This window comes from Mus caroli, unplaced genomic scaffold, assembly GCF_978045245.1.
Source record: "Mus caroli unplaced genomic scaffold, Mus_caroli_1 scaffold_5, whole genome shotgun sequence".
Taxonomy (NCBI): Eukaryota; Metazoa; Chordata; class Mammalia; order Rodentia; family Muridae; genus Mus; species Mus caroli.
The window spans coordinates 37,417,239-37,444,858 of record NW_028227260.1 but is presented as its reverse complement, the minus strand read 5'-3'; the positions used below and the strand labels follow the sequence as shown (position 1 = coordinate 37,444,858).

The following is a 27,620-nucleotide window of genomic DNA, read 5'->3' as shown; positions in this document are numbered from 1 at the left end:
CAACTACTGATTTTTTTTTCCTTTGAAAGAGTATAGATTCTTAGCCAGGCATGGTGGCACACAATTTAATCCTAGCACTCAAGAGGTAGAGGGCAGGCAGATCTCTGAGTTCAAGGCCAGCCTGGACTATGTAGTGAGTTCCAGGACAGCAAGGGCTACACAGAGAAACCATGCCTTGGGAAAAAAACAAACAAACAAACAAGCAACAACAACAACAAAAACCCTGATTCTTTCACAATTGTATAGAGATCTTAAATTTTTCCTTTGTTACACACATATATTATTTACATACAACCTACAGACACCATTTAATGTTGCTCATGTGCGTACATTTGGAGCTGAACACTTAGGATTGAATAAGAGGTTATGCATATGAGAGGATGTTGCTAGGGTATGGAAGGAGTGCAAGAAAGGGAAGGGAGGAGTGGAATTATGTAAACACGGGGCTCTAGTATGAAATTTTCTAAGGGAAAACTAATTTTTTATAGGAAAGGGGCATATATTGATCATATCTCCCTCTCTCCTCACCTCATTTACCCCCACCCACCCACAACACACCAAATTCCTTTCTGTTCTTGACAAGTCCTCACTCTGCTTTCAAGCTTTTTTGTGATTGGATGCAGTTAATTAGGGTGGCCTGCATGAGTGAGTTGAGCGGAGCTATTTATGAATTAGAGCAACTTACCAGTGGCTGCACCACTGAAGAATATGACTTCCTCTCCCCAGAGACCATTAAGTGCCCCTTCAGGGTATGTGGTTGGTAGATGGGACCTAACAACCCCCTTCCTTGTCTATAATAGGATGTCAATGGGCACTCTCATGCAGGTCTTGTGCACATAGACACCCCTGCTGTGAATTCATGAGTGCAATAGCAATGTCACATCCAAAACATAACATTTCACAGAAACCACTGATTTTTTTAAAAAAGCATAATTAAACCTATCTACTCCAGACTATCCTGCAATATACTCTGTAGTTTAGGCTAATCTGGAACTCACAATTCCCCCTGCATCAGACTCCTAAGTGCTAGAATATTAGGCCTATAGCACCAAGTCCACCTAAACTGACTTTTCAAGAGATAGAAATGTTAACTATGAGTAGGTTAAGGGTATAAACATAATGTCATTACCAGAAAAAAAGACAAAGAAAGCTTGCTCCCAGTGATGAATAGCCCTCCATCCAAGACAGCTGAAAAACAGCTTAGCAATAAATATCACCTTGCCATGGATAGATTATTTAGATTTATTTAAAGAACCTTTCAGAAAAGCCTCCCTAGGCATGCTTTCCTTCCATTCATGGTATGGGAAATTAATCTTAATTCTTCAGGCAAGTACTTAGGAAGGAAGGGATATGCTCCATGCTCCCATGGCATGCAAAAAGCCCCAGGTTTGATGCCTTATGCCTTACACATACACATGAATGTTTGGGGTTTTTTGGTAAACATAATCTTACCAGAAAGTTATAACCAAATAGAGAGAAAAAAAGAAGTTGGGTGGGTAGAAAGGTGGATACAATCTGAGAGGGACTGGAGGAGGTGAAAATATGATCATGATGTATTATATAAAAAACATTCTAAAAGAGCTAAAACAAAAACTTAAGTCATTAATGGGAAGGTTTCCAAGTGTGTCTGACCCTGTATCATACACATGACAAAGAAATTGTGAATTTGAGAGGAAAAAAAGAAAGCATAGGAAAAATCTAAGGGAAAGCTAAAATCAGCTCCATGTGTCCCCTCTCTGGAGCTGGTGAAATTCCCTTTCTTTCAATCCCGATGTCATGCTGAGTCATAAAAAGCAGTGTTCCTCAGAAGTCCTCTCTGGAGGTCCTATGCTAGTCATCACTCCACCCAGAGCTTGAAACCAGTGACAGTCACACTTCCCCTCTTCTGCAGCAGACAGCACTAGCTCCTCTAATCCTCTTGCTTCCCCCTCCCCCAAACTTTTCTTGGGGAATAACAAATATAGCTTTGGGGATAATATAGCTTTAAGACGACTTTTGGCAAATGTAAATGTCCTAACATCTGGGCAGTGTTACCAGAATCCCGGAGGCCCTGACAGACCAGGAGCCACTGGTTCTAGGAATGTTAAAGTAGAAGGGCTTTTGCCCACCCCCGACTGATGAGAGGAGCAGAGAGCAAAGAAAAAGAGGAGAGATGAACGAGACCACAAAAATCATAAAATAAAAAGCAGGTAAGTACACTGCACCTAATTCCTCAAACTGAACTGCCCCACTTCACAGCTGTGGAGAGGTCAAAAGCCTCGGGACTTAGATGATAGAGCTGGAGGTGGGGGGAAGAAGTTTGGTTTTTTTGTTTTGTTTTTTTTTTTTTTAATAAAATTGGATCATATGCTGTTTTCATTTGTGCTGGCCGCAGATGCATGTTCCTGCTCTTTTCAAAGCATCCAGTAGAAGGATGGCTCCCTCCGGTGAGTCAAATATTTCAGTCTGAGCTTGGGGAGGAGGTGGGCAGGAGAGAGGTCATAGGCTCAAAAAGAGTATGGGGGCTGACACAGGAAAACCTTTATTCCACTGCAAAGGCGTTGGTTTGAGGCTGGATATGGGAGAAGGGTCAGCAATGAGCTCATTTCCCTGGCTCTTTTTAAAATCTCTTTCTGTTGCTACTTGGTGCTTTAGTCAATCTATTTCCTCTATCTCCATCAGAGTTTCTTTTCATGATCACATCTATACTACAGCTTTCTACTTTCTTAACCCCTATTCCTTACTCTCTCTCTCTCTCTCTCTCTCTCTCTCTCTCTCTCTCTGTCCTAATTTATAGATACTCTAGATCTAGAATCAAGAAATAACGACTTGGAAAGTGACTTTTTGATTTTATACGATGTACCTTTAAGGACTCTGCCATCAGATTGGGTTTTGTTTTTTTCTGTTGTTTTGTTTGTTTGTTTTTAATGTTTCCATGTCTGAGATTGACCCCCCATCTCTGAGCATGGCATTGCATGGGAAACAATGATGAATGAATGCTTGCTGAAAGATCCAGTGGCTATTGTACATTGATGGGCAGTGAGTTGTAGCAATGCTACTTAAGGTGTGTTTGTCCAGTAGCATTACAGAATTCTCTCATCTCATCTCATTGCTGTGAAGATTTCCCCCAGAAAGGAAAATGAAATAGCAATAGGAACTTGGCCATACTCTCCTTGTGGGCTCATTAGGTGGGTCCTCGTTAACCTCTCTGTCTTCCTCCTAGCTCAGCAGGGCAAAGCTAGAGGGGTAGGCTGGACTTAAAAGCTAGAAATAACTGTCAAACCACTAAGCCTCAAAACCCAGAGCTAAGAAGAGAGCAGAGCTATAGTTACTGCTTGCAAGGCTGGAGAAGGCAAACACCCTGTCTTGTCTAATATGAAATTAGTAATAATAATGTCAAAAACACTGATTTTTTTTCCCTCTGCGGTAGGCAATAATGTACATACTATTTTTCTTGTTGTATAGGTAAAGTACAGAGAAGTTACCTAATTTGCTGATTCGTCACAGCATATCCAGATCTGCCTCACTCTAGCACGGAAGGTCTTAGGCCATATATGTCAATGCTTCTCCAGCTTTGTGGTTAAGAAATACTGAGTGGACACAATCCCTAAGTAGCAGCCTTTGGATTTCCACATTCCTTCCTAGTTCTGTGTGATTTTGTTAGTATTTTCCTAGTGTTGGAACTTCAGTGTCCCTCCCTGTGACTTGGACCATGCAATATTTGCACTTGATGGCCCCAGAGTACACTGAAGATTAGCTCCTAATACCCTTCTCTTCCTGCTGGGAGAAAAGGGGACCATAAATCCAAAGAAGCCTTATTATGCTTTGAAGCAGGAAAGGTTTATGGTCCAGATAACACGACTGGAATTGATGAATGTTCAAATCTTCTTCCTCACAGATGTCATATGCCTGCTTCCTCTCAATTTTGGGAGTTCATAGCTGGTTCTTCTCTGAAAGTCATTCCCCCTTATCCTGGTACTTCTGGCCACATAGCCCTAGCCTCATTTTCTGAAGCTTCCCTGTCGACGATGATGACTGGTCCACTGACTCAGAGAGGTGCTCTCTCACTGCTGCTCCTCCTAATGCCCGCAGTGACACCAACATGGTACGCAGGTAAGTTCTGGCAGCTGTTGTCCGTTCCTTCTTGGGAGATCAAGACCAGTAGGAAGACTTAAAAGAGGGAAGAGCGAGATGACAATGAGAGAGCCCTAATTTAGGCCCACAGAAAAACTGATAGGTGGCAATGAACATGATCAAATATTAGAAGGGGCTGCCAATCAGGGCCTGTGAGGCATCATCCTAGCAGTAGCTACTTGGCAATAGGCCAGTACCAGACACACAAGTGAAAGAGGACAGCGTGGCCTTTGAGGGATGCTTCCTAGTTTCTTTCTTGCTTTTTTTTTTTTCAGTTGCCCTTTTCACTTAGCTTCCTGACAAGGAGTGGGGCCTTTAGGTTTGACTGTGTAGTTGGTTGGTTTGTTACATGCTTGCTTTCTACACATGGGATTGAATTTAAGAATCTCACAAATCGTACCCAAGCTCTCTGCTGCTAAACTCTATCCACAGTCCACGGAAACCTCTTTAGAAGTTGTATTTTTTAATAAACCAAAGCTTTATTAATATTAATTCTTTCCTGAGTCAAATATCCTTGTGGAGACTATAAAATAGGACTCAAACCATGTATCTCTTTTGGGGAAAAAAAAAAGAAGGGAGACAGACAGTCTACTGAGAGGGAACAAGAATTCACCAGACTTCCCCTTCTTTCTCTCTTCCTCCCAGGGTTTATCTACAGGATTTGTATAGCCGCATTTTTGGCCAGCAGGGTCAATGACAATACAGATTACATTCTTTGATTTAGGAATCCCCTAGTCTCTTCTGGCTTGATCCTTATTTTAAAAAGGATGTAGCTCTCTGGATTCTTGAATGTTTCACGCCTCACCCCCTGGGAGACAGGGTGAGCTGACAAGAGTGGACTAAGGAAGAGAGGCGGGTAGAATGCAATGGGAGTAGTATCCAAGGAAAGGATACCGAACCACCATACAGAGGTTTTTTGATTGGGTTGCAGTGGCATTTCAAGTGCTAAGAATATTCTGTGGCCTGCAGTGTCTGCCCTCCTAACAACTGGAGAGAGTAGGGGAATGAGACAGTCCCAACCGATGGGGTTAGGAAAATATCCAGAGATGAGTAAATAACAAACGGCAACCACCACAGCCACAGTCATTGCAGCTAAAATTTTCCACATACCCCAGGGTCCTGGTAGAGGCCTTTGGCAGCAGCTCTGTTTGCCTGGAACAGCTGCATCCAGCTTTCAAACAAGTATGTGAGCTTCTTCCCCTCTTTGGCTTAACCTGGCTTTGTAGGGGGTAAAGCACAAGGGCTGACATTCAGCTGAAGAAATTCAAATTAAGCCCTTGGCAGAGCTTACACTGTTTGGGGTTAAAAGAGCCCAAGTCTTCTGGAGATAAATATGCAGCTGTTCTCTCCAAACACTCCCTGGCTTCAATTCAAGTACAGTGGACCAAAATCTACTCAAAGACCACAGAAGTTAAGGGAGTGGAGATTGAAGGTTCAAACCCCAGTTTTGAACACCTGTATGAAACTCATCAAAGCCAGAGATGTTTTTCAGACAAGGCATTAAAAACTTCATGTGAGGTTCTCTCGGAAGGCTGTTTGCAAATCCGGCACTCCCCAGTTCTACATCAATTACCCCGAGTCTGCTCCGGAGGAACCCAGGCTGCTAAGGTCTCTGGCAGCCCTGAGAGCCTTCTTAGAAGGCTGCACGATGGGAGATATTTGGAGTTTTCATGATTCTCCTCTTCAATGCTAGCTCCTGGCTGGGTTTGTGTCCATTTGCCCATTTGTTCCTTTGATCATTCAACAATTAAGTGACAAATATTGCCTATACCTCAAGGACTGTTTGGTTCTTTGCCTTTGTTCTCAAATGGGAATGGCACAAAGATGCACAAAAAAATGGCTAAGTATGGACTCTGGGCAAGTGAGAAAATGTGTCCAGGAAGAATCAACAGAGAGTGGGAAAATGTTACGGAGTATACAAGGAGCTGAGTGGGTTAAAAATGTGTACTGGAATATCTGCATATTTCAGGGACTCACACTGTCTTTGTCATCAGAAGGCAGGCATTAGTGTGGCTCTTAACATCATCTTCAATTATCAAATATAATTCCAACCGTACAGCCACCAAGGGCTGGGCTTAAAGGGTCCCACTTGGCTGTGGAATTTGAAGGAACCCAGTACCAGACCACACAGTAAAACAACCACTGATTGATGCAAAGGAACTGAGAATTGTTGCTCAGGAAAATGAAATGAGACAGAGGCTGTGTCCTTCTTTCCTATACCCCACTTCAGAATCCCAACATGTGCACAAAATATTCAAAAGTAGGCAACTAGGCGACATGGGAAAGTTTAAGTGGTTATGTAGCCCAAGCCCATTCCTGGTACAAAAGAAACCTAGCACTGGTTTCGCTACCTCTGCACTCTGGCGGAGACTATAATTATGTGATTGAGTCTTCCCCTCAGATTTCCCACATCCCCTGTAATTCTGGAATGGTATAAAATACATGGTGGTCTATGGTCTCCTTACCCCACCCCTTGCCACAAGGGAAGAAAATGCTAGATTGCATGACAGATTTTGACTCTATCCCTTCTGAACATAGTCAAAACACTGCCTTTATTACCATTTGAATTTTACTATCTGAATCCATAGAGTTCAAACGGGCCTGGGCTGGGAGGTCTACTCTGCAATGTATCATCTAGGAGGCCTTGGGCAACTCCTTCTATTCCTCTGAGTCAGCTTCTGTGTCTTTATGTAGGAGCGCATTAATGTTGTGTACTCAGTTGAGATGGTATGGCAACTTAATGAGCTAGCATATGCTCTACAGATTAAGAGCTAAGTTGTCATTGTCATTACTTGATCCAGACCTAGGCCTGTGACACCCTTCTTTCTCTTTTGGTGAACAGATGTCTGTTCCCTGATGAGAGTTTCTTCACAAGCTAGCTCTGCAATTAGAATGGGGAGGCCCAATACTTTAAGGAACCAAGCACATCTGGTCCCCTGTTTACAGAAGCTGTGAGGGATTGAGACTAACACTAAACTGAAACAGCTGACAAAGATTCTGCACAAACAAACCTCCCATGTGGGAATGAGAACAAGAGGGGACCTACAGAGGAATAAAGGGAAGCCAGAGAAACTGGAAGGTGAAAAGAGCAAAACTGAAGAGAAAAAGGGAAACCCTTTCCTTTTGGAATGAGGGCAAACCAAGGAGGACATGATTTTCCAAGGCGAACCTGCAATTTGATTCATCTCCGTGTTTACTGAATTGAACTAACACCACCACCACTACCTGTCCTGCTGCCCACGTCTCTGTCTCTCTGTCTCTGTGTGTGTGTGTGTGTGTGTCTGTGTCTTTCTCTGCCTCTCTGTCTCTGTCTCTGTGTCTGTCTCTCTCCCTCTCCCTCTCCCTCCCTTCCTCCCTCCCTCTCTTTATTGCAGGAGACCCTGTGCCTCTGCCCAAGAAAAGGCCACAAGCTTGCGTTCTGTGTGTTTACATAGGTCAAAGGGCTCCAGCGTTAAAGCCCAGCCCTGTCCTGTAAGCATGCCTTCTCCAGGAACTGGAGAGTTATCTTCAGACTGCAACTAGGCTGGCTGCCCTCTTCCTGCACATGCATGAGAGCTCAGGGGCATTAAAGAAGGTCTCCCGGAAACTTTGCTATGGAAAGAACGAAATTGTTTCCCAATTAGTTCATACTCATGACCGATTTCCTGCGTCTGCTGGAACACACTGTTTAGTCTCCCAGACAGCCGCAGACCTGCCACCACGAGGGACTGGACCACTTAACTGAATGGAAGAAGATAGGCTGGGAATGTTTTCTAGTTCAGCTGCTCACTGCTCAAGCTGTTCCTGACAGGAAGGAGGGGAAATTAGCCATTGCACTACACGGGTGAGGCCCTAGGATCAATCAATAGCACTGAGGAGGAAAAAACAAAAACAAAAACAAACAAACAAAACCTTACTCCGACTTCTCTTTTTACTCTAAGCCAGAATAAGGTGCTTATGAAGGCATTCTAGTTCCCCTTTGCCCTTTAAGCCATCCGCCTGTCTTGGCGTGCCTCCCTAGCAATTACAGTCAGGTGCTTAATATGCCCTGAAGGCTAGTGAGAACTTGAAATACTGTTTTCCTGTGAAAACTCTGTGCAATGTCTGTTGCTGGAGAAGACACTTTGGTGCTATTGTTTCCTCAGAGCTGGGGACAACGGTCCATCTCCAGTGCTTGGCTACTCACTAAGGCTGTGTGTGTGAGCTTCAGCCAGGGAATTGGGTGGTTTATAGTCAAGATTGGCAGAATTGATCAGTGGTTAAAGAGTTCAATTATTTTTTGTTTTGCAAGTCTTCCAGTACAACCAGTGAACACCCACCACATGTCACCCTTCTGAGGTTGGCAGCTCTATCATGAAGTGTCAGATCCTATGGAAAAGACAAGGATGGGAGTACCGGGAAGTGCTTGAGTGAGAAATGAATATACATCTATATTTTCTTCCTCATTCTAGGCTCAGGTTACTCTCCAGATGAAAGCTACAATGAAGTATATGCAGAAGAGGTCCCCGCTGCCCGTACCCGTGCCCTGGACTACAGAGGTGATTCTCATTGTTTCTGAAGCTCAGCTAGGATGTTTTCTGGCCTAGGATCTGGACCGTCCCAGAAACATCCTCGCTCATGTTTAGCTCATATGTGTCAGACTTGAGCTCAGAGAATCATCAGGATCTATGATTTTTCTTTGCCACTGTTTTGATTTTGCTTTTGTTTGCTTTTAGGCATGCAATCTAGTACTGAGCCCAAGCTCTCTTGTTCTGTTCATTCCTTTCTTGAGACAGGGTCTCACTATGTATCCCTGGACAGCTTTGAACTCAAGATCTTTCTGCCTCAGACTCCTCAGGGCTGCCATTACAGGTGTGCACCTCCACACCCAGCAGGTGTACTAAGCTTTCTAATTACAAATTTAGTTACTGACTTGCTGTGTGGTTTTACCTCCCCAGCCCGTAGGAGTCATTAAGTATGGACTGAGTATCTGCTTTATGCCTATCACTGTGTAGGGTAAGCCTGTGGGAAATACACGGGATACATAAAACAGGGAATTGCCTCCTCAAGGAGCTTGCATTCTGTTGGTTGTGCAGTGAGAATAAAATTAACACATGTAAAGTGAATACATGTGAAACTGTGTGTCAGCCATAAATGAACTAGGAGCATAAGAATTCAGGCAAGAGGTCATTTGTGAAAGATGACACAAAACACCCATGGAAGGAGTTACAGAGACAAAGTTTGGAGCTGTGATGAAAGGATGGACCATCTAGAGACTGCCGTATCCAGGGATCCATCCCATAATCAGCCTCTAAACGCTGACACCATTGCATACACTAGCAAGATTTTGCTGAAAGGACCCAAATATAGCTGTCTCTTGTGAGACGATGCCGGGGCCTAGCAAACACAGGAGTGGATGCTCACAGTCAGCTATTGGATGGATCACAGGGCTCCCAATGGAGGAGCTGGAGAAAATACCCAAGGAGCTAAAGGGATCTGCAACCCTATTGTCGGAACAACATGATGTACTAACCAGAACCCCGGAGCTCTTGTCTCTAGCTGCATATGTATCGAAAGATGGCCTAGTCGGCCATCACTGGAAAGAGAGGCCCATTGGACTTGCAAACTTTATATGCCCCAATATAGGGGAATGCCAGGGCCAAAAGAATGGGAATGGGTGGGTAGGGAAGTGGGGGGCGCTATGGGGGACTTTTGGGATAGCATTGGAAATGTAATTGAGGAAAATATGTAATAAAAAATATTAAAAATTTAAAAAAAGATGACATCCAGGATAGGCCTCGAAAACAGGGAGATTGTGATGAACTGGAAAAGGTTATAGACATTTGACAAAGCAGATTGCCAAAGAGATCAAAGTAAACCAAATTTACTACAATAAGAGGCTAAGAAGAAATCCCACTGACTTGAAGGGATGGAATATGGGTGGATTAGCAGAGAAGAGACTTGAATATAAAGAGTGAAGTAGGAAAGGTTCCTTGACTTAGTGGTTCTTCCAAGGAGAGTCAGAAAGAATGCTGAATAGTATTTCCTGAATTGATAGCAAGTTAGCTCAGGTGATGTCTAAAATGACTTTAATTTATGATTCTCTCTGCCCATGCTTTCCTGGACACACAGAAGAGTTTATCTGTTATGCTAGGAGCTCTAAAGAATGATCATGTGATTTTTCCACAGTGCGGCGACAATGTAAAAGATATTTCAGAACACTAAGTTATTTTGTTTAGAAAAATAAAAGATAGAAGAAGGAGAGCCTGAGTTGAGGAGACGCTCCAGGAATCTGTTACAGCAATGTTATGGAGAGATATTTGAGTCTGGGGGTAAATAAATGTAGAGTAAAGATGGACCCCAGAGGGGCTAGATGTGTAGCCCAATAACAGAGTGAATTCATGGAGTGTAGAGGCTCTCCTATGTTTGAGTCCCAGCGCCACAATAAAAGGATGTATTCCACAGATGTTGTAAAGCAGATGATAAGATTGAGTGCACTAATGCCTGGAAGAATCCATTCTGAATACCAAGGAGAACTGTAAAAAAACATTTCAGAAAGACAAACTTAAAGAAGTATGCTAGGAGCCAGAGAGATGGCTCAACTGGTAAAAGAGCTTGCTGCCAAGACTGACAACCTGAGTTCAATCCCCACCACTACATGAGATAAGGACACACAGACACAGCACACTCGTGAGCACAAGCATGTCTGCATGTACGCGCGTGCGCGCGCATACACAGACACACACACAAACTAATTTGGAAGGTTGTTGGGCAGATAGTTTAAAGAGAAAGTTGTGTGATTACCCGGCTTAACTGACAGGGCTTTCTGAAGAGAAAAATCAATGTCAAGCCTTGGAAGACATTGCTAGATATGTGTAGAAGAGAAAGATAAATCATTGAACAAGAGTTAGTGGTCAGTATAGAAGAAGACTGTATATTGGGGATATTACAAAAGCTACAGATAAAAAATACAGAAATCCAGAAAGTATATGAGATCAACTACATCAAGTATTGCAAAAAGGTCAAACTGAAGGATAGGAAATATTTTAGTTGCTGAGGTGGTAAATAAATGGGCAGTTTCAGTAGAGAAATGATCCAAACATGGGGTTGTTCTATCTTTCAAGCTATTCTTTCTTAACTTCTTTTTACTGATAATGGTGCACAACTACTACCTCTGACTCTAGGTTCCCTACAGCCTGTTTCCCCATCCACCCACATATTTCCAGTTGACACACCACATCTTGAAAATGATAGTTCTCTCTTGATCTCCAAATCATATGGCCTTGGGCGTCAGTCAGTCTGCCTGGTCTCTCAAGCAGCAGTAAGCACATCCTTTTCTTCCTGGTTCTCCTTCCTCAGATGCCATAGTAATTTCTCTATTCTGACCATAGTTGAAGCCAAGATAGGAAATGAGGTGTGGGTAGTGATCATAGAGAGAAGAAGGCTGGGATCTGAATTTTGGGGATCCCTGACATAGCTCCAGAGCTCCCGGACTGCATCTCTAACACTGCTAGACACCCAGTTAGAGATGTCTAAGAGAGAATTTTTGTCTTATCTGATCAAAGGTTCTACCGTAACCTGACTGTCCTACTTCTACTTTCTGGTAATCCTACCACCACCCTCTTAGTGACTCAGACCTCCAAGTACCCTAATATGACTTCTAATAACCCCCAGCATGTTTAATTAACCCCCTTCCCTCCTTATTTCTTACTAGTCATTCACAGAGACCTATCATTTCTTTAATACATGGGCTTTAGAATTTCATACATGGACAAAGACTATTGTTTCCTAATTAGATTCCCAGGCTCAAGTTTCTGCATTCCCCTAATGTAGTGACCTAGTAAACCTATTTTAAACCAAAGTCTGGCCCTGGGTCCTAGTCTGACCACTTTTTAAACCATTTCCCCACATGAAATCTGTGTTTTAGCTAGAGTGGTATACTGTTTTGTTTTGTTTTTCCCCAAAGTTGATCTAGTGCACACCAGTCCCAGTCCTTCCCTCACCAGCTCATCCTTTTTTCTTCTAGTTAATGTATCCATTTGTTTGGAGGGAGGGTGCCACAGCATACGTGTGGATGTCAGAGGACAACTTGCCATGAAGTTGCTTCTCTCCTGCTACCACGTGGGTCCTGTGGATCAACCCTAGGTTGTCAGGCTTGTGTACAAATACATTTACTCCCTCAGCCATCTTGCTGGCCCTCATTATTCTACTCTGTACCTCTTCTGAAATGAATGTTCGTTTTATTTGCTGAGACAACTCACTCGTCTGGCCTTCATTATAGACTGTTTCGTGCTGGGAGCCAAATGATTATTTAACAAAAGGCATAATGCATATCACTCCCACCGAAGCATATGAAAAGCAGGTGGTGACAGTTAGCCTCCTGGGAACCCAAAAATGAAAGAATCAGATACTAAAAAACACCAAATGTAAAAGATATTTCTTTATGTGGTGTTGTGAATTGAACTCAGGGCCTCGTACAAATGTTCTACCACCCAGCCATACCTCCAGTCCCAGAAGTACTTTTGAAGGGTCTGGCATCCCCATTATTACCCCTTATCTGCCTCACTGGTTATTTTTAAATGATCAAAAAGCCCTTTAAAAACCTATATGCCACACAATTTGCTTTGGTGTCGAGTGTCTTTGGAACTTGGTCTCCAGGCCTAAAACAAACTAAACAAGGTTATCAATGATGCATGGAAAGGAGTGGCCAGGAAAAGTACAACCAGAGGTCCTGGCCTCCCTTGTAATCCCTGTTGTGCCTCATAACCATTTTCTCTGCAACTGTACCATTTAAAAACTTCCTGCAGTTTAGAGCTGATATCTCCAAACGGAAGTACTGGAAATAGATGCCACAGTGTATTGATGCTCGAAGACAGGTGAAAGGGTGGCTCCAAGCCAGACACTGATTTAGAGAACACCATTCTGGAGAGCAGGTATTTCATGTGTGGAATCCCGTTTGCTTCTCACCACAGCTTCATGGGGCTGCTTTATTATCTCCCATTTTACAGACCAGAGAACTAAGCTCACAATGACAGAAGATAATGAGGCAGAATGGGCATTGAAAGTGAGGTCTGTCTGACCACACAGCCATATGCATCCCATGTCTTTCATTAAAAATTGAATTAATTGTTTTTTAGGGTAAAAAGAAGAGAAAACTGTCTATATAGTTTGGTATTGTCCTCACAACCCTTCTGCCATTCTCTTATCAGGAAACCTGCCTGGAGTCAGAAACCTTAGTCTGGAGGTGCAGCCTTGGTCTGCCTGGTGGCTAAGCAGCTGCCCCATAGCTTCTCTCAGTCCTGAGCAAAGTACTAACTGACTGGGTTACCTTGGGTTTACCACAGACAAGGTCTTTTCCTTGTCTTGTCAGACTTTCTTGTCCTTGTATGCCCCCCCCCAAAAAAAGCCCTTCTGGTTTGTTAACCCCAGACAAGTGATTATCATGTGCCACTCATAATACTAAGTGTTCTATAAATGTTACTCCGTTTAAATAAAGTGCACACTTGCTATGTTGTGATATGCAAAGATTTCGGAAACACATTATTAACTTCAAAAATAGTAGTTAGAACTGCGCCTATAGGTCAGTGATAGAGCATTTACCCAGCATGCAGAAGGTCCTGGGTTTGATTCCAAGAACCACAAAATGTAAAGCAATGGTGGGAACAGTGAACACAATATGCTTGCATATGTGTCAAAAAAAAAAAAAACACACAATGAAAATAAGACACTATGCAAGGGTTTGCATTGTATCTATAAACAAATTGCTACCATGGGCCTTTTGGAAAGGGAATAATGAGCATAGGCATATAAGAAGGACCAAGAGGAGACATTTTACTATATAGCTAACTGCATTTTGGATTCACGAAACATGTGGATGGATTAATAGATTCTTCAAAATGGCAGCTACAGTGGCAGGTTTTATACTTAGGATAACCCATTTTTAGAATAGACAAAGTTAGGTTCCACCTTGCCCCTGCCCCTTACTTCCCAAGGAACTCTGGGAAAATTACTTCATCTATAAGAATGAAGACTGCATACCTCACAGGGCTACTGAGAAAACTATATGAGATGGGCATGAAAATGGAAGAACGACTCGTAAACACAGGACTCAGTATGATCACATGTCCCATCAGACATTTCACCAGGCAGCATTTAGCCATAGTCTTAGTTTCAGTTACAGTGTTGTTCAGCCAGTTATGTCTCTCTTGAACTGTACTGTCACTTCTTTTGTATTTCTTCATCTTAGCCACATCAATGGCATGGAAAGTATGGTCTGGCATATGCCTCACTGACTTGCCCATAACCTATCTATCATCATCCCTGTTCTACCAGTCTGGTGGCCCTTCCCAGAAAGGAAATCAGGTCATCCTGGAATAACTTGTTCTTGAGTGCTCCTGCCGGTTCACGGGCCTCACCTTGAAATGGTCTAGAACACTCTGCTCGTTGTCCCATCAGTGGTACCAGGTTATACTACCTAGAGACTACCTTCTCCCTTATTTGAAAACTGAGTTTGTGGCTTTGTCCCTTTCCTGCCTTCCAACATTCTGTCCTTATGTCACAATTCTTCTGGGCTAGCAATTAAAAAAAAATCATACAAGTATATATTGTGTGTTGAACGAATCCCTTCCTATCTCTGTACCCTCCTATTTCTCACCCCTCACTGCTTCTGTTGGTCCTCTTTGTTCCCCTTAGGTAGTTCCACTTGTACCTGCATGCCATAATTCTCTACATCTGTATAAAGTCTAGGAACCACAAATATGAAAAAAAAATGTGATATTTGTCTTTCTGAGACCAGGCCAGCAAGCTTGAACTTGTTTACAGTAGCTGGGCTTCTATCGCTTTCTTTGTATTCTGAGCTTTGTATCTCTAGCTTCCATTCTTGTTTCCTCTCCCAGTTTCAATCTGATTTGTATTTTCCTTGACAGAATGTGGGAGACAAAAAAGAACAGACATGCTTTTGAGATCCCAGGCTCCCGTGTAAGTCTTTGTGATATGTGTTGTGGCTTTGTAATTAGCAGCTCTGCACAAATCGAGCACTTAGGCAACATTATGTAACTCGGAGATGGTATCTCCAGATGGCAACCCCACCACTGCCACAGATGTAAACTAATAGTGGAAGCCCAAAGCATCGTACTGGTCAGAGAATAGTTTTTGCTCTGTCATCTATCTTTATTCTCCAGATGCATGAGAACAGAGGCCCTAGCCTTCCATTGTTCCTTAACCTCCTGGTGTAATGTGCTTTTGATAAAAGTTCCCCATATTCTTGTCCCTATGATTTGAAAATCAAATAAACTTATATGGTCCTTTTTGCCTTCCAAATCCTAGACAAACAGATCTGTAGCATGCTGTGTGGGTAAACTTGGGCAGGCCACCATCCAGTTGTTTCTTTGTGTCCTTCTAAACTCTGAACCATATGGAATGAGGTGTACTGGTACACCTGTAATCCCAGCACTCAGGAGCAGGGAATCATGAGTTTGAGAACAGCATGGACTATATAGCAGACTCTATCTCAAAATATAAACGAGAACATGGAACCAGTGGAAGAGTCAGTTATTGTGTTACTAGTAAGGCATCTTTATGAAAGAACCACCCTAAAATCTTGTGTGTTCAGTACTGAACAGGGAGTAGACTTTCATTCCTCAGCAGTCTGCTTTGAGGTCACGATCCTGTTCTCTCTCTAATGTACATCTTCCAGGTTTTTTAAATTTGCATACAGCAGAATGCCCTGTCTGGTGTACTGTTCTATGAGTTTTGACCAATACATAGAGTAAGATAACTACCATCAGAGAACAAAAACAGTTTTATCTCCTCAGAAACGTGTGCCATGCTATCACGTTGCAGTTCTCCTCTGTCTTTACCTCTGATGTGGAGCTGTACTCTATGCCTATGGTATTGCCTGTGTGTTTGTCATATAATGGAGTCTTGTTTCTTTAGCTTCCCAAAATACACTTAGAATTCATCTGTGTTGTCACCTGCACATTATTCTTATACATTTTTATAAAGAAATAAACCCATTAGCTATGCTGTTCACACACAAAACCAATTTTTGACAATTACGAATAGAGGTATTTCAGACATTAGGGTGTAAGACTGTGTGTGAACTCAGGTCTTTATTTCCATTGAGTAAACACCTTGAAATGAAGTTGTGGGGTCAACTTTCTTAACAAAGAAAGTATATAACTTCTGGATAAACTACTATTTTCCAGTGTGCCATTGTTTTTCTATTTCCCAAAGCAATTTGTAGTTCTGATTTCTCTCCATCTCCTTTAGCACTTTGTACATACATTAGACATCCTAAGGGGTTTATTAATGATATTGCCCTGAGGTTTTACTTTGCATTTCTTCAGTGACTAATGGTGCAGAACATCTTTTCATATGTTTATTAATCATTCATATATCCTCTTTAATAACATATCTCTCTGGGTCTTTTGTCCACATCTTTACTGTTGAGTTTTGAAAATTCTTTCTATATTCTATTCACTAGCCTTTTGTTGTGGATGTGATATGTGGTTGGCAAATATTTTCTCCCAGTTTTTGCATTTTCCTTGAACTTATTCATAGAGCAAAATTTTTACCCTTGAAAAGGTCCAGTTTGTTGATTTTCTTTAATAATTTATGCTTTTGGTATCACTTCTAAGACTTCTTTGCTTATCTTTGAATCCCAGAGATTTTCTAATTTTCCAAAAACTCTGTTCCTTTTGTTTTCAATGTAAATCTAACGTCAATTTTGATGAGAATTTGAGTAAGTTGTGGGATTTAGGTTCTAGTTGTCTTCCTCCCCTGCCTCCTTTTTTGCACCTGAAACTCCAATTTCTCTAGTGTCATTTGTTTTGAAAAGCTGTCTTTTCTCCATTAAATTGGTTTTGCACCTTTGTCCAAAATCATGTTGACGTACTTAAGCCTGTTTCTGGGATCTCCCTTCTATTCCAATGAGTTCTCTTTCTTCCCTTTTGACACAACCACACTGTTTTGCTGTTGTTGTTGTTGATGTTGTTGTTTTATTTTTTTATTTATTTTTTAAGTTGTGTTTCCATTACAACATTTCTCCTTTCCCTTTCCATATACCCCTCCTTGCTGTCCTACAAATGTATGGCCTCTTTATCTATCAATTGTTATTGTATGCATATTTGCATTTATATGTATACACACATGTGTGCATGCATGCCCGCGTATTTGAGTCTATATAATGTTACTTGGATGCATGTTTTCAGGACTGACCATTAAGGCACTGGACAACAAATCAGTAGTGTACTCTTCCCTGAGGAGGGCAACCTCTCCTACTCCCAGCTTCACTGAGTTGCCTATAGTTACTATTTGTGTAAAGTTGATTACTGTACTTCTAGCTTACTTTTCTTCTGCTACTACAGTCCCCCGATGGTGTTACACATTGAATATCCAGGATGGAGAAGCCACATGCTACTCACCAAGGGGAGGAAATTATCACAGTAGCCTAGGCACACGTTGCGAGCTCTCCTGTGACCGGGGCTTTCGATTGATTGGACGGAAGTCAGTGCAATGTTTGCCAAGCCGGCGTTGGTCTGGAACTGCCTACTGCAGGCGTAAGTTGCATGTGAGCACATACAGATATGTGTATGAGAGAGAAGTTAGCCTGCTGGCCATGAAAGGTATATACCTGGGAGTTTTATGCTGTGAAAGTTGGTAACTTTCCATTGGCCTTCAACAGAGCCTTTTCTCTTCCTGACATTGTGGTTTCTTTTGCTCTGTATGTGGTGGTTACTGTCCAAGTAATGTGGATATTTAAGTCATAGCCAGCCACTCTGACTCATAGAACCCAGAAATGTGTGTGGGAGAACAAGACTTGGCCATGAGGAACTAACTGATCTAGGCCTGGGCCACTTCTTGGAGCTTTCAAGGATGTGTTCCAGACTCCTTCCCACTTGTGGTCAAGTGTCATTAATTTTCCTAGCCTTAGAGGTCTTGCCAGTAGAGCTGATGAGACATCTGCTAGTCTTCATTTTCTTTTTAAAGTAAAAAGGATCCCCAATAGCATTATATGGGAATACATATACACACATAGCTTGAATTCTATCTCACTTCATCTCCCAAGCCCCTACTTTTTATTCAAACTCTTCAGCCTTTTGGCAGCAAGAGGCTTTCCATATGTGGTCAGCAAATACCATTTAAAGGACATCCATGTACACAGGATGCTGATGGAACTCAGTCAGCTCATCAACTACCTTTAGGTTGCTAATAGGCTAAGGGGATAGAAACTTAAAGGTGTGCACGTGCATGTTGCACATCTGTGTGCTTATGTGCTGAGAACTCAGAGATTCATGAGCTTGGTGGCAAAAAAAAGCTATGAAGGAGAGAAGAAGGTGGATGGCCAAAAAGGAGCTACTACCATGACATGTAAGTAGCTTTAGGACTTAAACCTCAACATTTCCAAAGTGAGTTTGAATTGAAGTGATAAAAAAAAGATATAAGGCTATGAATTATAAGCATAAAAGTAGTCAAAAGCATAGAGATGTTCCCATTTCCATGAGGTGGCTGGTACAGTTGAGTCCTGTCTTTAGCTTGGACCTTCCTCGTGATTGAATCTACTTTTTTTCACTGTTCCATAATACTGAGTAAATGGATTCATCTGAAGAGACCTAGCTTTCTCCTTGACTCTGGTTTCAAAGGGGTCATTTTGGGGTGTGTTTTTTTTTACATAACAAATGCAGGGAGAAAGAAAAGCCATCAGCTCAGCATCAAGCTTCATTTAGTCAAGAAAAAAAAATGAACAGAGCCTATATAAAATTTTTCTTAAAAGTCTAAACATTCAAACTCTATGTAAGACTGAGACAAGCTACAGAAATGTCTGTGGCTTACTTCTCTCAAATATCAGTTATCCAAAACAAGACTAATGATAGGCTCACAACTATATACTAACAGTCTTGAAAGCACACATATTCTGCTTTTATTAAATATCACCATGTCCTCCAGACAGTGGCCTGACTCAAGTGGACCAAAAGCCTTGTGGACCAAGTGTGCCTTGTGGCATCCAAGTGAGCCTTAGCTTAACAGTGTATACAGGCAAGGAACTTTGAACACGCTTTAGGACGTATAACAGTTGAAGAAGGCCCAGCATCTAAGGAACAAGAAACAAAAATTAACCATTGCTGAGGCTTCCCTTAAATTGTCCTATGCGATAAATGTAGTTTATTGATTAAAAAGAAAAACAGTAAGACTCAGAGAAATGAGGTAATGTCTCTAAGTCAGAGAGCAAGAGGTGAAGGTAGGATGCAAACCGAGGTCTTATTTTCATAATGATGCACTCAGACAGCTGATTTACTTTTTTAGACCCCACACTCCAGCCCACTCAGATTGTTCTTTTACTTTGTAATATGGAATTATAAAAGGACAATTTGAGGGAAAGGGCAGACTGGATGAGATTTCTATATTCTCTGTTGAATATAACCCCCCACACACACACACACACACTGTGGTAGACACTCATGAACCCCCTCCAGAGAGTCCTATAGGGTGCTGAACTTGCTGTTTGATTCTCTCTTAGAGATAAGGTGCCACACACTGCCATTCATCACTAGTGGCACCTACACCTGCACCAATGGAATGCTGCTTGACTCCCGTTGTGACTATAGCTGTTCTAGTGGCTACCACCTAGAAGGAGATCACAGCCGCATCTGCATGGAAGATGGGCGATGGAGTGGAGGCGAGCCTGTATGTGTAGGTAAATACTGGTAGCTCCAGTTATTCTGTTACAAAAGGTGATCTGGCATTATGTTCACAGAAGATGTAGAATTATAATCACAGAATTATTTTTCTCTATGACAATACAGAGTGGGCATAGCATTATTGCCTATGGAGCCAGCCTCCTTCCCCCTCTTTCTTAGATAAAGGTGAACTTTTGTTCTTTTACCTACCCAGTATGGCGTGTAATATTGCTTCCATGAGGGAAGGCAGGGGATCTATAAATCCACATTTATTTTTTGACATCACCAGACATAGATCCACCCAAGATCCGTTGTCCTCACTCTCGTGAGAAAATGGCAGAGCCAGAGAAACTAACTGCTCGAGTATACTGGGACCCACCATTAGTGAAAGATTCTGCTGATGGTACCATCACCAGGTGAGCTTGAGTCATGCATGCCTCTTGTGTCCCCAGTAGTTTCTCCCAGTTCCCCAGTGCAGTTCTGTTGTTCACTTCTTCCTTCTGAGTGTTCAGGCACTGATATACAATAGGCAGGGAACGATGGAGCAAAGTTCGGAAAGGGTGGGTCAGCAGGATCCTGGTCCAGCAGTGAAGGTATTCTTGGAGGATTTCAGTGTTACAGCTCTTTTAGACAACATTGAGTGAAACAGCTCTCTTAGACAGTATTCAAAGGAACAGTTTGTATTCTTTATTTGGGGTGAACAAGAACCATATAAACCTTGAAAAGTGGAAAGGGTTCTTCTTAGGGTGAAGGCTTATTGGCTGAGGCTTAGGGTTCTGAGATACCTCATTTGCATGGAGACACAATCCAGGAAGTTGAACCTGTAACTTCACCAAGGATTAAGTGACAATTCCCAGGTAGAGTGTGGGGGCTGGGCTCCCCAGATTAGGTAAAGAAGAGGAAACCCTGCTGGGAAAGTGAGTTCTCTTTTGCATGGAGCTCAGGGGAGCTATCTAGACATGATAGACTATGACCTTTAAATAGCAGGATCTTCCAGTACCCTACTGTGCTCAGGTGACCAGACAATACAGGCTGAGCCTGTAGAAAAGATGTGCCTCATATCTCAATTCTATCTTTGCCTTACTTGTTCAGTAACTCCTTCACCCTGTCTCATGCAGGGTGACACTTCGGGGTCCAGAGCCTGGTTCTCACTTCCCTGAAGGAGAACATGTGATTCGTTATACTGCCTATGACCGAGCCTACAACCGGGCCAGCTGCAAATTCATTGTAAAAGTACAAGGTCAGAAGAAACGAGAGAGAGAGAGAGAGAGAGAGAGAGAAAAAAAAAGACTCTTCATTGTATACACTGTTCAAATTCCTGCTCTGCCCTGACCTTCAGAAACCCACAACAGTTCTTTCCTCTTTTTTATATTGGGGAAAAGCCAACTTCATCAAACAGATGTTTAAAGAAAACCTACACTACATCGGCATAAAATTGTTCTAGGAACCTTGATTCTCCAACAAGCCTTTATAGTCCTTCTAAATCTAGATACAATTCACAAATAGTCTACATCCATTTCTCTTCTTAGTATTCAAACTGATCAAATCTAATCAGTTCTTGCTGCATCTATCTACTGAAAGGATAACATTGGTGGCCTGCTGGCCCCCTTCCTCTCTGCTCCTGGTTATATAGTTTCACTTTGGTTTTTATTTTTTTGTCATCTTTAAAAGAATTCATGTTTATAACTAGACATTTGAAAAAAATAACCAGGTAGAGTAGCACATGCCTGTATGCCTGTAATTCCAGCAGGTGAGGCAGAAAGAGAAAAGCAAGCTGAAGGTTAGCCTGGTCTAAGTAGCAGGATGCTATCTCAAAATTACAATTAAAGCAACACTTAAACACTATAAATTATTCTGTTTTAATTTAAAAAATTAAATTAAAACAGAATAATTTATTACATCCATCTTCCAGGGCTCATTGCTGTAACATCTTAGTATTTTTCCTTCTAGTCTTTTCTCTATACATATTTCCAATGTATAATTTAAGCTCACTCTTCCTACTTTTCATTAAATCACAAGTAATAGCTCCATGTTCTTTGATACTGCTTCCAGAAATATTTTTAAGTACAACATAATAATTCTGCTCTAAATCTGTATTATGATTTGTTTAACCCATCTCTCAATCATGGGCTTATCTAACTTATACACTATTAAAAGTAAGTCTGACCAAGTATGGTGGCACATACCTGTAAGATTAGCACTTGGGAAGCTAAGGCAGACAGTGAGTTTGGAGCATCTTGGACTCCCCGAGAATCCTTCTCAGCCTGTGCTATATTGATTGTGAGATCAGGTCTCAAAAGGAAGAAAGTCATTCTTCTGCACGTTGGTCATATTTACACTGGTTATCTATAAAAGTCTACAAACATAGATGACAATATTCTCTTTTATACATTTACAGTCATCTGATGACTGTGCATGACTCTCTCTCTCTCTCTCTCTCTCTCTGTGTGTGTGTGTGTGTGTGTGTGTGTGTGTGTGTGTGTGTGTGTTTATAAAGACTAGGAACCTGGGTTTGCATGTCAAAATTAATTCCTTAGTGAAGAAAATTGTATCTCCTGCCTACTGAAAACACAGAAAATCTATTCATTCGGATCATCTCAAGTCTTTTGTCCTAGAAAGCCTGGAGTGGACCCTTTAGCCCTTCCTGACTATGAGAGATATCATAATCCTTAACTTGACCTTCTTCCTGGTAGTGAGACGCTGTCCCATTCTGAAGCCACCACAGCACGGCTACCTCACCTGCAGCTCAGCGGGGGACAACTATGGTGCCATCTGTGAATACCACTGTGATGGTGGTTATGAACGCCAGGGGACCCCATCCCGAGTTTGCCAGTCAAGTCGACAGTGGTCAGGATCACCACCTGTTTGTACTCGTGAGTGAAACTAGGAAAGGAGTGACTAGGCTTATGGCTCAGGGGCACTCTGAAAGAACTCCTTCCATTGTCTAGGGGTCAGATATCAATGCATATGGTATGAGTCTGGAGATTCTGAGATGGGTCTATTTTAAGGTCCAACATTCCCCCAAAGAATACTTATACTTCAAAAAGAAGAGTATAAAATATTCAGGTTTCCTTCTGGAATTCACCTCAGGGAAGGGAGGGCAAGGATGTACAAGACTGGAATGCCTTCAGGGGTGAAGAAGGACATATTCCAACTTACCATCTGCTTCTGTCCTAGCTATGAAGATTAATGTCAATGTTAACTCAGCTGCTGGCCTCCTGGATCAGTTCTATGAAAAACAGCGACTCCTCATAGTCTCTGCTCCTGATCCCTCCAATCGATACTACAAAATGCAAATCTCTATGCTGCAGGTGAGATCTAATGGCTTAGTAAAAAGTTTACTCTGTGTAACACAAAACCTACATAGTCCTACTATTCTTGTGGAGAGCATTTGATTCATTTTACCATTATGTATATTGGTCACATTTTAAAATGTTTTTGTGGAGAAGTTAGTAAGTATGGTATGTATGGAAAAGTCAGTAAGTATGGCATGGTAGATTTATCTCCCAAGGAACTGGGTGTAGGCTGGGAATGGAATGTAGAGAGGCTTGTAAAATAGTTGTCATCAAATGTAAATATTAAGAATAACCTACATGTGTGTTTCCAAGGAATTTCACTTGTGTAATAAGTGCTGGGTAAGTACCACATAATGACTGGCATGCTTTTACACATATACAACTAATTCTTACAACAACCCCTATGATGTATGTGCTATTTTTTGCCCCACTGAAGATGTGAGGGAACTGAAACAGATTCAGTGACTTGGCCAAGATCACTAGCTAATAAGTGGTAGAGTTGGGAATGAACCCAAGCTATCTCACTTCAGGTCGGTGCTGTCTATTACTATCAGTACCTAAGTGCCATGATATCACAAAGGAAAACAGGGAAGTTGCATGGTGAATTTACCTGATAAATGGGACAGATAGGGAGATAGGTAAAAGACTGATTTAAAAAAAGGCCAGACTAGGTGGCTGTCAAGAAGTGTTTCTCTTTTCTATTCCATGTTGTACAATATGTTTCAGACAGTTAAGTAGAATAAAGGAAACACTTTTGTGAAGCCAGTACTTCAGGAATGAGAGGGAAGAGGTTGTACAGACCTCATAGTACTGTGATCGCTTGATTATGAGATTGTGTGATCGTTGCAGAAACCCTTCCTTTCCCATGTTGCCTTAATGGAGTCACAGGGTAAGGGGTTAGCCAAGCAGCCTAAGAATGTAAATACAAAAGGCTATTCTATTTAAGGTTCTCTCTCTCTCTCTCTCTCTCTCTCTCTCTCTCTCTCTCTCTCTCTCTCTCTCCCAGCAATCCACCTGTGGACTTGACCTGCGGCATGTGACCATTATTGAGCTGGTGGGACAGCCACCTCAGGAGGTGGGGCGCATCCGGGAGCAACAACTATCAGCAGGCATCATTGAGGAGCTCAGGTGCAGGCTGTGAGGCTGTAGGCGATGGGCAAGATGCTGATATAGGACAATAGCAACCAAGAGCAGGGCTGAGCCAGTAGATGTGAATTAGTGTCTTGGAGGCATTTCTTATGTTGAACTCTTATAGCTAAATCACGACAGTGATTCTCAGTTCTAAAGGAACTAAACAGAGTCTTAAAATACACATAACCAGGCTCTACCTCAAAGTCCAGATCTGGGCTTTCATAAAGTCACCTCAGATGACTTTGAAGAGCCACAACTGAAGAGAGACACAAAGGATTCCACGCCAGACTAGAATCCCTAGGAAGCTTCGCAACTCATTGCCTATGACTTCCTCTGTTTACTTCCAGTCTCCAAAGGAGAAAAAGGCATCTTTGGTGACTGAAATCTGAACCATATCTATCTGTCCCTCATGAAAGAGAAGGTTATAGGTAACAGGTGGTAGAAGTTGACTTCTCTCATTATCTATCCATTATCAGCCTTACAGTTCCCCCAAATTATGCTCAGGTCCAATAAAGGCATCAGTGTTCTCTGAGAAATAATACCTACCTCTAGGATTCAGTTTCAGCGGGAACAGAACAATTCAGGGCAGTCAAAAAAGACTAGGAAATACTGAGGACGGAGACTTGCAGCTGCAAATGGAAGAGTTTAGCACAATTTGCTAATCAACCTTAGAGCTCCTAGGTTTAATGTGCATGCAAGTCATAGGTTCTCCAATTACATGCCTCCTGGAGCTGCTCCATGCAGGCTGCATGCAGTGTGCAATATTCTTGCTTCAAGTGGAAAACACAGTGAAGAAATAACAGGCTAGGGTTAGGAGGGAAAGCTAGACACAAAAGGCTACCAGGACTAGGAATGCAGCAGAAAATAAGCAAAAAGGATTTGAGACGGGGGTGGCAGGGGTGGAACAAGGAGGGGCACAGCTATAAAAGAACAGAGGGACTTGGACCAAGGTCTCACTCCTCTCTGAACTGCTCTATCTAGGCAATTCCAGCGCCTCACTCGTTCCTACTTCAACATGGTGTTAATTGACAAGCAGGGTATTGACCGGGAACGCTACATGGAACCTGTCACCCCTGAGGAAATCTTCACATTCATCGATGACTACCTGCTGAGCAACGAGGAGCTGGCACGGAGAGTGGAGCAGAGGGACCTATGCGAGTGACCTTGAGGCAGGGTGTGGTTGAGGCACCTGTCCTCCGGAGCTTAAACTGAGAGGAAATGCTGTGCCCCCGCCCCCCCTGCACTGTTGGGAGCAGCCCTCGGGTGGGGGTGAGGTTTGCCAAATCTAGGACAGTTCCAGGCAACATTTTAGGGTAGAATATTCATTTCCCTAAGCAAGTCTCCGTTTTGGGTAGCACTGGAGGAGCCTATGAAACTGAGGACATGCCCTGGGCAGTGAGTTGTAGACAGGAGTCCTTCTTCACCTGCCTGGAGCCTCTCTGTCTAGACTCTTCCCAAAGCCTTTCAGATAAGTAAATACCAAATTCATTCCTTTACTGTGTTGTAAATGGTTCCTCTACCCTACGATAACAGCAGGGGGCAGCATTGCAACAGACAAGCAAGACACTTTGACCAAGTATAAATAGATTTCCCTCACAGTTAGTTATGTGAGGAACAGGAGAGAGGAAGACTAGGATCTAAAAAACATTCTTGAAGCTGCTCGTCATTTCCTCCTCTAGGATGCTGGCCTTAAAAACAATGTTGCTTGAGCCATTTCTTCATCAAGAGTTAAAAAAACATTTTCTCCAGAGGGAGTTTGGGAAGCAACATCTAGCCATAGCTGGGTGTTCCCTCCCTAGACGCTCCAACTAGCTTGTAGGCAAGAACTTCTGATTACTGAGGTGTTTAGTACCCTGGTGACGGCTCTTCCTTAGAGGATTCTGCAGTCCTTGAACAATATTACCTCTAAGTGCTATCAAGCACTGAGACCCGAGTGATTCCCAGAACCCATGTAAAATAGCCAGATATGGTGGTGTGCACTTGGAATCCCAGCGGAAAGGTAGACATAAACAGATCTGTGGGGATCACTGCTCAGCAAGCCAAGTCTAATGGTGAGTACCAGGTCATGTAAGAAACACTATCTCAAAAAACATGGTAAATGGCATAAAAAAACAAACCCCAAAACTGACCTATGATCTCTACACACAGGTACACATATGTGAATGCGCATGTACACACACACAACCACCACCGCTGCTGATATATTAAAGTAGCGGCTAGTGTCTGGACATACCACACCTGGCCAAAGCCGTTCCACGTGGAAGAGGTTTATTAGAGACAAAGAGAGGAAAGAAAGACAAAGGGGGAAGGGGGTTGAAGGTGGGAAGGGTCTGTCTTTTATTTAGGCTGTGAGGTAACCCGTTTGTAAGTATGTGTGGGAAGCAGACTCTGGGGAAGTATGAGGTTGTCATGGCAACAGGTGCCACCTATGTGTGACATTCCTGAGTTTGGAGCTGATTTGTAAAACTGGTCTTTTGATACCAACCAACCACCACCACCACCACCACCACCACCACATCACCAAACATAGCAGGAAAACAAAATAGATAACGTCATGCATTAACTTCCTCTGATACCTACTTTTAGGAAAAGAGCACAGGGCAGGTTGCTACAGTAGGTCAAAATGAGGAACAAGGCCTGAAATGAAACTGGGAGGTTGGCCTTTTGGGAAATGGAGCAACACACATATCCCTGCTCTTCCTTCCTTCCTTCCTTCCTTCCTTCCTTCCTTCCTTCCTTCCTTCCTTCCTTCTCTTTCTTTCTTTCTTTCTTTCTTTCTTTCTTTCTTTCTTTCTTTCTCTTTCTTTCTTTGCCATGCACCCTTTGTCCCCCGCCCCCCCACACACACACTTCCTGCCCTTGTATGCTAGCCATTAAAGCCAGGATCTTCTGAATGCCAAACACTGCTGCTGGGAGCACTTCTGGTGTCACACAGTGTTTCATTAGTGTTTGAAACAAAACCTTTTTCCCTTGCTTCTGAGAACAGTCTTTTATACAGCAGTGGGAGCCACGTGGTCAAGGCTCAGACAACCCAGTCCTTCAGCTTTCTCCTGGGCATCCTTGAGCAATTAGAGACAGCAAACAGGCTGGCTGGGGAGGCTGAGATAGCAATACTCTAGCACCTACTATGTGTCAGTTGTCATTGTGAAAACATTGTAAACAAGGAAAAACTATTAAGTCAGAAGTCTTCACAAGAGCTCTAGGAGGTGGGTGCTGCTATTAGCTCCTATTTACTGGTGAAGGAATTGAATCCCAGAGAGGCTAAGCAATGTGCTAAGACCCAAACAACTAGTAAGTGGCAGTCAGGTATAAACAACAGCAGTCAAGCTCCACTATGCCATCTGAGGGGGAAGGGGCAAACTGAAAGGCTCTCAGCCCAGGAAAAATCCTCCTTAAAGCAGAGTGGTGAGACATAAATCATAAGCCCACACTTTACACACAGAGG

At 42.6% G+C, this 27,620-nt stretch overlaps 1 protein-coding gene across 2 annotated transcripts; it reads left to right on the top strand.

The window, feature by feature from the left end:
* Window positions 1–1,859: 1,859 nt before the first annotated feature.
* Window positions 1,860–25,652, top strand: Srpx2 (sushi repeat containing protein X-linked 2). Of its 2 annotated transcripts, XM_085837607.1 has the most exons (12): window positions 1,860–2,189; window positions 2,375–2,426; window positions 3,878–4,092; window positions 8,544–8,630; window positions 17,439–17,630; window positions 19,589–19,765; window positions 20,038–20,164; window positions 20,867–20,988; window positions 22,442–22,621; window positions 22,926–23,059; window positions 24,051–24,172; window positions 25,157–25,652. In XM_085837607.1, the coding sequence occupies exons 3-12, from the start codon at window positions 3,885–3,887 to the stop codon at window positions 25,335–25,337; spliced, it is 1,530 nt and encodes a 509-aa protein (XP_085693733.1). In that variant the 5' UTR covers window positions 1,860–2,189; window positions 2,375–2,426; window positions 3,878–3,884; the 3' UTR covers window positions 25,338–25,652. The 2 variants fall into 2 exon arrangements, with proteins under 2 accessions (XP_085693733.1, XP_029329264.1); XM_029473404.2 differs by lacking the exon at window positions 2,375–2,426.
* The last annotated feature ends 1,968 nt before the right edge of the window (window positions 25,653–27,620 follow it).

Bases quoted from the DNA above. Each gene is read 5' to 3' on its own strand.
- Srpx2 (XM_029473404.2), top strand. From the start codon at position 3,885: ATGCCTGCTTCCTCTCAATTTTGGGAGTTCATAGCTGGTTCTTCTCTG. The intron at 22,622-22,925 runs GTGAGTGAAACT...CTTCTGTCCTAG, and splicing joins ATCACCACCTGTTTGTACTC to CTATGAAGATTAATGTCAAT. The intron at 24,173-25,156 runs GTGCAGGCTGTG...TGCTCTATCTAG, and splicing joins GGCATCATTGAGGAGCTCAG to GCAATTCCAGCGCCTCACTC.